At 37.5% G+C, this 9,986-nt stretch overlaps 2 protein-coding genes and 1 long non-coding RNA gene across 3 annotated transcripts; 2 read left to right on the top strand and 1 right to left on the bottom strand.

Moving 5' to 3' along the window:
- Nucleotides 1–157: 157 nt before the first annotated feature.
- Nucleotides 158–682, top strand: LOC5500624 (methylated-DNA--protein-cysteine methyltransferase). Its single transcript, XM_048728966.1, has one exon. It carries the CDS (start codon nt 158–160, stop codon nt 680–682), a length of 525 nt encoding a protein of 174 aa, XP_048584923.1.
- A 4,770-nt stretch (nt 683–5,452) lies between these two features.
- On the top strand, nt 5,453–9,129 carry LOC125568099. The gene is made up of 6 exons (XM_048729547.1): nt 5,453–5,716; nt 6,475–6,706; nt 6,909–7,110; nt 7,864–7,914; nt 8,087–8,155; nt 8,461–9,129. The coding sequence occupies exons 1-6, from the start codon at nt 5,593–5,595 to the stop codon at nt 8,692–8,694; spliced, it is 912 nt and encodes a 303-aa protein (XP_048585504.1). The 5' UTR covers nt 5,453–5,592; the 3' UTR covers nt 8,695–9,129.
- Nucleotides 7,131–8,588, bottom strand: LOC125568100. Its single transcript, XR_007312095.1, has 2 exons — nt 8,447–8,588; nt 7,131–8,262 (listed from the first exon to the last, which is right to left on the bottom strand). It is a non-coding gene; the product is annotated as an uncharacterized LOC125568100 (long non-coding RNA).
- Nucleotides 9,130–9,986: the final 857 nt, after the last annotated feature.

The following is a 9,986-nucleotide window of genomic DNA, read 5'->3' as shown; positions in this document are numbered from 1 at the left end:
GACGATACTAAATTTAAAGATAGGGATTTCCACAAAAATTCTGGTTATCTGCCTCTGTTGCCTGGGGTATATATTTAAAGCAAAATAAAGATTTTAAAAATGTTTTCGTTCGCGATGTGTTTTGGGTTTCCTGTGGTTGTGCTCATGTTTTGCAAACATGGCGGGTATTCCTGTAGATGTTGCTTATTTTGAATCTCCAGTCGGAATTTACGAGATAATGGCCGACGAGGAAGGTATCACAAGTATCAAGATGATAAAAGAGAATGAAAAACAATTAATCTTTAATTCAGATTGTCCAAACTCGCATTTGGCAGATTGTCTTAAATGGATGCAAGTTTATTTTACTGATCTGGGCAAGATATCGAAATGCAAGATGCCAGCGTTAAACACTACGAAGTTCAAACACAAGAAGTTTTGTCGTAAAGTTTGGAAGGTTGTTGGAGAACAGATAAAACCTGGTCAAACCATTAGTTATAGTGATGTTGCTAAACTCATGGGTAATCCCAAGGCAGCACGCGCTGTTGGCATGGCGATGAAGTCCAACCCCCTGTCAATCATCATGCCTTGTCACAGAGTAGTCAGCAAAAATGGCATAGGGTTTTACAGTTCCCTTAATGGCATAAAAACCAAGGAATGGCTGTTACAGCATGAAAAAGTGGATACAAAGAAAATTGGAAATTAAAACTGTGTGATTGATTATTCAGCTGAGAAATTTGACCGCAAGTGGGTTTTTAGGGAGCTGGATGTAGACGTCAAGAAAATACTGTCAAGAAAATGGTGAAAAAAAAAAAGAGATGTACTTGCACCTGAACGGGGGGGGTGAATCGGGGTATGTAAATCCCCCGATCCGCAACCTTTTCGGGGCAAATCCGTGGATCCGCAGATATTTTTAGATCCGCATGGTTTGACAGATAAACAATAGCATCGATTGAAATTCATTTAAAATACGAAATTCAACCGTCAAAGCAGTCAAAATCCGAATGCCGTGCACAAATTGTCAACAGATCCGTGATCCGCTGTATTTCCAAAATCCGCTGAAATAATCATCAAAATCCGTAATCCGTGAGCATTTCGGGGCTGAATCCGCTGATCCGCGAACATATTCACCCCCCTGAACTGTGCAGACCCTGCCCCCCTTTTATGGCTCACAGGTGGCCAAATGTGTTAGTGCGTCAGCCCATCAGTCTTCTCACCTCTGTTGAAACAGGTTCGATTTTCGATCGAGACATGGATAGTCTGGACCCTGAATTTGAACGTATGTGAGCGTACTGAATGTACAGTATGTAAGCTATTCTTAATGCGTATTAGGATTTTAAATGTAAGAGCGTCCATTATATAGGATGCTCTAAAACACATTTTTTTCTCTAATTACAAAAATGTTAATTATAAACACCAAAAAATAATTGTGAGATGTTTATTTGTACACATGTTGCTTATGTGTTCGATACCGTTATCTGCAATATTTTTAGGGAGCCCTTTTACTGTTTTCGTTTTTTCTGTGAGCTCCTCGCCGCCTACACCAAAATGCCATAAAAACAACAGAAGTGACAAATCCTCCTCAACCTGCCCCACATAATCAGCCAGAATTAATTCCCGGACACCACCATCTTGGCTACGGACCTGACACACTGCCTTCAAATACCAAACACAACTTTTTCAAATTAGAAATGTACTATAATAGAAATCAAACAAGAAACACAGAACTTTATTTCATTTTACAGTAACAGTAATTCCCGTAAATGATCTAATAAACTCCCGGGGTGTTTAATAAATTTCAACTGAAGCGTTTATTAGAGAGGGGCGTTCTTTGCAAACTATAACAAACCAAAGTGCAGTGGGGTTCTTATCTTAGTCAGGATAAAGTAAATTAAAGCAAGTGTGGCAAGCCTTTCTTGACATTGAGCATGTATCACCCTGTATATGGCAAGCTCAGATATAGCAAGAATCCAATTTAATTTCATTTATATTTACACTGGGAGGGGGGGGGGGGTTATTAAATAGAGGGGAGCGTTTATTAGAGAGGGGCGTTCAATACAAACTTGTAAGCTTATGTGGGGGGGGGGGGAGGCGTTCATTAGATAGGAGGCGTTCTTTAGATAGGGGGTGTTTATTAAATCATTTATGGTAGTCAATATTTCAACCTCAGTTTAAATCAGGTTATGTTTCACTATCATTTTCCTGGAGAAGATTCTCATCAGCAGCTGTCAAGTCTTTGCGGTTTGGAGAGAGCACGAAAGCTGCTGGTCCTGGTCAGTATGTCCTTGGACCCCCAGTATTTGATTTTACAGGATAGATCAGCCGTGTCTTTAGTCTCTGAAGAAAAGTCACCCCTTTCAACTACCCTTTGACTTTCTTCTCTTGATCAGGTCGTGTAAATTGTTGGCGGTTATCAAAATCACAGGAAAAAATTCAGATTTTCCAAATTTGGAAATTTGGGAAAATTTTGGAAATTATCCCAATTTTGGGATCTGATTGGGAAATTCAGGACCCAATATTGGGAAAATATTGAGAGACGCAACCAGGAAAAAAATAAATTATCAGTTTATTCCCAATCTTGGGAATAAATCCCAACAAAATCCAAGATTGGGATTGTACTGGGAAATATTTCACAAAAAAATCCCAAAATTGCATGCAACAGTTCTTAAGAATCCAATACGAAACTACACTTGGGAAATAACTGGAAAATTTTAACAAGAAAATCCCAAAATTGCATACAATAGTTCTTAAAAACCCAATAGAAAACCAAACTTGGGAAATAATTGAAAAATGTGAACCAAGAAAATCCCAAAATTGCATGCAACAGTTCTTCAGAATCCAATAGGAAACCATACTTGGGAAATAACTGGTAAATTTTAACAAGAAAATCCCAAAATTGCATGCAACATTCCTTAAGAATCCAATAGGAAGCCATACTTGGGAAATAACTGGAAAATTTTAACAAGAAAATCCCAAAATTGCATGCAACAGTTCTTAAGAATCCAATAGGAAACCATACTTGGGAAATAACTGGAAAATTTTAACAAGAAAATCCCAAAATTGCATGCAACAGTTCTTAAGAATCCAATAGGAAACCATACTTGGGAAATAATTGGAAAATTTTAACAAGAAAATCCCAAAATTACATACAATAGTTCTTAAAAACTCAATAGAAAACCAAACTTGGGAAATAATTGAAAAATGTGAACTAAGAAAATCCCAAAATTAATCTTGATATCAAATGTTGTATTTCCTGCTCTTTTGGTGATTCCAACTTGCTATCAAGAACACAATCTGCCATTGGAAATGAAAACTTTTGTAGGCCCTCAGCTTTCCACTGTCCCAAAGATCCATTATAACTTTGGATTGACTTGGGAAGTCGGCCACATTTGAGCTCTCTTGGCCATGGAAAGTTCTTTATTTCTCGGTCAAGGGATTTCTTATCCACTAACTCATGATCCAGGATCCTCTCTGCTTGACTTTTCACAACATTAAGACACACAGTATGAAACACATCAAATGTTAAATCTTTGAGAATGTCAAAATTGTAAAGAGGATATAAATATTTATGGAGAAGGCTTATCCCTGTGACACCTTTCTCAGAAGACATTCTTTTTCGAACACTGATCCTTGACTCTGCCTCAACATCATAAAGGTCTGTTAGCATGAGAGAAATGTCACGACTTTCCCACTTATGTCTGTAATGAATTCGGTTATCTCCATAGTACATATGGTTATTTGACTCATTCATTGGCAAATGTTGCCCAACAAGCTTGCACCTGCGGCAAGCACATTTACCTTGGTTTAATAGCTTCCCCACCTCACACTGCCCTGGATGATCCCCAGACCAACAGAGCAACAAAACACGCACTCTTTTCATGTTAGGCTCTTGTGGTAACCTGACTTCAAAGCCATTGATAAAACCTTCACAAATGTCTTCCATGAGTGGTTGCAAAAATGGATCATATGTTTCTGGTAGTTTTGGAGTAGAAGACAATGGGACAAATCCAACTACGTAAACTTCACTGGTGTGACTTCTATCTGCCTTCTTCATATTTGCAATTGAGACCTCCAAAGATCCACAACTTCGTGTGCTGGAACTGAAGGCTTGCCACCCATCCCAATGACCAATGAGAGCAATGTTTATTGGAGAACCATTAGTTGTCTTGAGAGAGTGTTCAAAAGATTCCAGACATTCTGGGCATTCCACAAGCTTTTTACCAGCTGTAACAGCATCCTGTGATTCAATCAAATGCTTTGCTGGTATGGGAATACCACAATGCTCACAACGGCATGGGATGACCCAGGTCTTATTAGGATCCCAAAACCATTGCAACTCATTCCAGCGCTCACCATCCCACATTTCCTTTTTGATTGGCCATGATTGTTCCACTCCGAGCCAGTGTTCACGTTCATTCCAGTGAGATAGCATTTTGTTGCACATGTTTTCATCACGAAACCAGTTTTTAACTTTGTTTTGAAGGCCAAGATAATAGTATGCTATAACACCTTTATTTCCACAGTTAGAGCAGACTTCATCTTTGCTGGTCATTAAACTATATTTGCCAGTGTACTTTATTCTAGTGTCTGAATTGATTGGCCTAGTTTTATAACAAAAGCAAATAAAATATTCTCGAGCATCTTGATAACCCTCCTCTTTTAAAAGAGCTTGCACATCACTCCACGACTTAGGCCACAAAGTAGTCAAAATGTCTCTATCAAAAAAGACCTGTTCAGAGGATGAATCCAACAATAATCGTTTGCCAAATTCCAAAATATCTTCAAATGTTTTGATTGACATTCCGCTTTCTTTCTGTATTTTTAGTGCATTCAAAACGGCATCGACAACAAGCCTCTTTAGGGGATTATAATGGCGGGAATTCGCATCATGATTAGTATTATCAATATCATTATCATTATCAGCATTCAAATCTTGGTCATCTGTATCTGTTTCATCTGTATCAGGTGTATCTGGATTGGGTAATAAATTATCTTCAATTGTAAAATTATCAGCTTCTATTTCACTATCGCTGTCCTCAACTTCAAAGACAAAAGACTCAGAATCTTGGCGTTGGGATGATCTCGATGCAGCTCTATTTGCTTCTTTCCAGTGTCTTATTTCAGTTTTTCGATCAGTTGCACGACCATTGCAGGTAGCACAAGGGCAGTGAACATGGCGGTATTTTTTCTCAGTGCAGTTGCAGCAAGACACATCACTTCTTTTCCACATTTTTAACTAGAAAACATTCAACCCGCCGGAAACTACAAACCCGCCATTTTTTTCTTTTGAAAGCGAAACCGCAGACCAGTAGAACAGCATTAAAATCAAGTACACAGCCAACCCATATTAGGCTGATATTTTAGTCACGTGATTTAAGTTTGACCAATGAACAACATCGTAGAAAAAAGCGGGAAAAACAGCCAATCAGATCACCGAAGAGCAGAATAAAAATGCCAGCAACACATACTTCGCTCTCCTTCGGATTTTCGCGCTCAGATCGACAGGGCAGACTCGTACCCAGTCGCTTCTAAGGGAAAACTTTTGTAGGCCCTCAGCTTTCCACTGTCCCAAAGATCCATTATAATTATTCAGTGTTTGCAGTTTGTGCCGTTGAAATGAGTCGAGAGCAACAAGAACAGCCAGATATTGTGGATCCATCACCAGCTCCCTCAGAAGAAGAAGATGTTATTTCAAAAGTGACAGAGCACTTTGGCGATGCAATTGCACAGCGATTTAAAGGTATGAAGTCTTTCATTGAATCAGTGAAAGCTAAAAGGGGAAGTTTCTCTCAAGTCAGCAGAGTAGGGTAAATTTGGCGCGCACATTTTCGCTTTTGCAATGCCGAATGGATCTCAAAGCGTTTTCGAAATGAAATCGCAAAGCAACAGAACAATTCTTTCATAAAGGACGTCTGACTTACCTTTGGCCATCATCTTTAATTTAAGTGTACTTTCTAAAGTAAGAAAATGAGGTTGGAATTTCAAATTTCAACTCGGCAAAGAAAGTGAAGAAACACGGCGGCCTAAAAGAACTTGCCAAAAACTGCCGCGTGGATAGTAAACATATTATAGCTATTGTTTCTGGCCACAGAAAGGTAATTTGTTCTTTGGGATTCCAAATTGCCGCACAATTACAACGCTTGCTCTAAATATTTTTTTTTTGCTTTCTTTGTTTTTCGACTTTGCAAAAGTAGCCTCTGCACGAAATTTCTCATTCTCACATGTGCAAGAAAATGGCGCGAGGGACCCGTCGACATAGGCCTTCACAAAATCGCATCGAGAAAGCATGGCTTTTAACTGGAAATGTGGTATTTCTGTGTAGAGGTTAATTTTATAATGCTGAACAACAAAAATATAAATAAGTCAGAGAGATAAAACGCAGCTTTGGTTCGCAGAGAAATTGAAACGACAAAACAACAGAATAGATCAATAAAACTTTTTTCAAATGTATCTTTTGCATGCAAATATTGAATCCATTCTTCTTCTGTTTGGCTGCAGATGAAGATATTACATGCCCAGAAGCAATAGTAGACTTGCTATCTAAAGATGCTGATGCGCCAATTTACTCAAAGGTTGGCTTAACCTATGGAAAGGCCCTAAAATTCAAAAGAATTTTTGAGGAGTCGTTCCAATTGCCAAAGAAATCTTCATCAGCCTTGCCCAAGTGCAAACCAACAATGGCAGAGTTGTCAACATACGATCCTGAAATACAAAGACTGTACCTGTCTAAGTGAGTGTGTTTTGATATTGGATATAGATGAATGTCCTTTGAAGTAAATTGATTTATACATTTTTTCAAAATGCTGATGTTCAATTCATATTGTGGCGCATTTATTTTACATTATTTTATCATGCAACACCTTTTTCTGGCATTGTTTAGTAAACTTCATTTATGCAACACATTTAGCCTTATTAATTTGATTGATGTTTAGGCGCAAGAAGATTGGCGCACTTGCCATGGAAAAGTGGGGTGGGCAACTCCCGAAGTTCAACACTCCCATGATGAGAACACAACTGGAAAAGTTTGCTAAAGAAATTGAAGACCAGTGTTCTGTGCCTGAAATAAATTTCACAGTGGATGGCATTATGCAACACACTAAAGATTTTTTCAGTGAAAAGCGGCGTGAAAGAAAAGTAAGTATGGTGCAAATGTATTAATAATAATAATAATCTTTATTATCAAAGGATAAAAATACATCTCCTATGTTACAAATAATGCTGAAAAATTAAAAACTAGCTACTAAGTTACATAAGATATTTGAAAGCAATTCTGTTGATATAAGTGTTCTTAAAGCGTTCAGTTTTTACATTTGGTGTAATATAGCGCGTACCACGAAGATTGTATTTGGTTTCTTTAATAGCGGGTAAGTAGCAACGTAAAGGGTGGTTCGGAATGGCTGCAGCTTTTTCATACAGCTTACAGTCTTGCTTGGCGAGTATTTTTCTATGCTAACAGGTGTTGATACGAACCGACGTTTATGACACCTATCTAAGAATGTCTGAATAGTCGTTAGATCTGAGTCGCAGGCCCCGTAAACGGATAAGCCGTAAGTGATACATGGCAACACCAGAGAGAAGAATAAATGGTCTATTTCTAGTTGACTATACTGTTCTTTCCTAAGGGTCCTAAGAATATGGAGACATTTGTTGGCTTTAATTAATTTGCTTTTGACGTGCAAGCTGAACTTTAGGTTGCTTTGAATGGTAAGACCTAATAAAAGCACGTCACTGCACTGAGGAATGTTGTGAACTGCATGATAATCAGAATTATTATTTTTCTTTCTGACTTTCTTGCCAGTTTATGGATAAACCTTGCTATTTAAAAGGAATCCTTTTGGTTCTGATTTTTTGGAAAGGTATGAATATGAGTGATTTTATTTTCTCCAGAGAACAAGCCCTCCAGATTCCTGGTCTCCTAGAACACCAAGTTCTTCTAGGGTATGTACACTGTTCAACATGCTTCATAGTTTGATAATTATTATTATTTTTTATTTGATTATTTATTTACTACTTTGTCTACTGTGAAGAACTAAAATACAATACAGTACCTAAATTGTGATGGTTATCTTTGAAGCAACTTGCAATTAAATTTGTTTTTGTGTTCTTCAAGGCTGGCTCTTCAGATGAGGAATTCTCACTACAATGCTCCCAAGCAAAGCTACCTAAAATGCCTTCCATGGTAGGAAATCTCCAATCTAATTGTTTATTTGCATTCATTATCATCTATTCCCACTGGGCTCATACACTTGCCTTGGGCCACTTCTGTATAGTTGAATGTAAAATTGGCTGAATCACAAGAAGTTATGCTTCAGTTTTTGTCCAGGTCATTGTTAATCTCCTTAAAAAAGGTTACCAACTTGTTCAGCTTTTAAATAATAATAAGTCAGAATACAGATAGAGGTTGCACTGTACACCAAACCTCACAAACTCAAACTGAAAAAAAAAATTGAATAATTTATTAATTCTTTACCCCTTTGATTGAAGGGCAGTCAAGATGATGAGGAACCAGATGATGAAGGATCTGATAATGATGGATCTGATGATGATGGTTCTGACGATGACAAGAAAAGTACAGATACTCTCCCAGAAACTGAACCTACAGTCATAAATAACTTACATAGTAAAGCAGTGAAGGTTATCATTAAGGCGGTATGTGGAAGTATCCCAAAGGATAGGGAGGTAATAGTTGATGCCTTAAAAAACACTTTTTTTCAATAGGTCCAAGAACACTATTGAACCTTACTCACACACAAGTGTGTGGGTGCTGCATGGCCAACAAGATAATTGCAGGCAAATGTGTTGAATATTTGGTAAAGCCAAACAAAAACTGTTAACAAAAAGATCAAACTTTGAGCTCATAGTACCTGTATGGTAAAGTTTTCCCTGGCATTTAGTAGATAGTTGCCCAAGAACACTACCATATTGAACCTTACTCCCACACACAAGTGTGTGAAGTGCTGGCCAACAAGATAATTGCAGGCAAATGTGTTAAATATTTTACTTATTTTACAGCATTTTACTGTACTTGAAGCTGTCATGTTAGAAACTATTGTAAAGGTTACTTACCTTTAATTATTTGCACTCTACATTAAAACTATGTTGTTTCTACAAAAAGGGATGTTTGAATTCTATTAAATTTTCCTAGTATGTTAACATTGTTCTTTTGTTTTGCATTCATTTTTTATTTTAATTTATACAGTATTGCTGTCAACAAAATAAGCCATTTGGGGGTTCAATGGTCCCAATAAATTTCCAAAAATGGGATAATGTTGTCCAAAAATTCGGGATTTGATGGTCCCAATAAAATCCCAACAATGGGAAAATGTTGTCCACAAAATGAACCAATTTTGGGATCTTATGGTCCCAATAAAATCCCAACAATGGGAAAATGTTGTCTACAAAATAAACCACTTTTGGGATTTGATGGTCCCAATAAAATCCCAACAATGGGAAAATCTTGTCCACAAAATAAACCAATTTTGGGATGTCTTTGGGATTTTATTTTCCCAATATTGGTTTTGGTAGCATTTTTCCAATTTTGGGAAATCCCATAAGAAACCCATAGAAATCCCAAAATATTCCCCATTTTTTCCCAAATTGGAAAATCGGAATTTTTTCCTGTGAATTGAGTTGTTTTCAAACAACATGCGACCAACCCTCGATAACCAACAAGACGGCTTCTATGGTTCTGTCAAACTAAAGATAAAAGCCTACCTTTATAGAATGAAAAGAAAACACTCCTAAAGGCTTTCTCTTTTTGAAATCACACTCAGCGACCGTTAAATCTGCGCATTTCAAACAACAAACAATAAGCCAACTTCGCATAAAAATAAAGACCCTTATCATTAAACGTTTCATTGGGTATGTGACTCTTTTAAACTCTTTGGATATCCCTAGCAAATGAAAACCAAAAAAATCCATAGAAATACCAGAAGGAATGTTTTGTTTCATAGCGCGCGCGCGCTCTTCTGCTATTTGCCGCCATTTTGCTTCTCAAAACCACAGAAGTC

The sequence above is a fragment of the Nematostella vectensis genome, chromosome 6 (assembly GCF_932526225.1).
Source record: "Nematostella vectensis chromosome 6, jaNemVect1.1, whole genome shotgun sequence".
Classification (NCBI taxonomy): domain Eukaryota; kingdom Metazoa; phylum Cnidaria; class Anthozoa; order Actiniaria; family Edwardsiidae; genus Nematostella; species Nematostella vectensis.
Note: the sequence above shows the minus strand (reverse complement) of the source record. Positions and strands in the feature narration are given on the sequence as shown.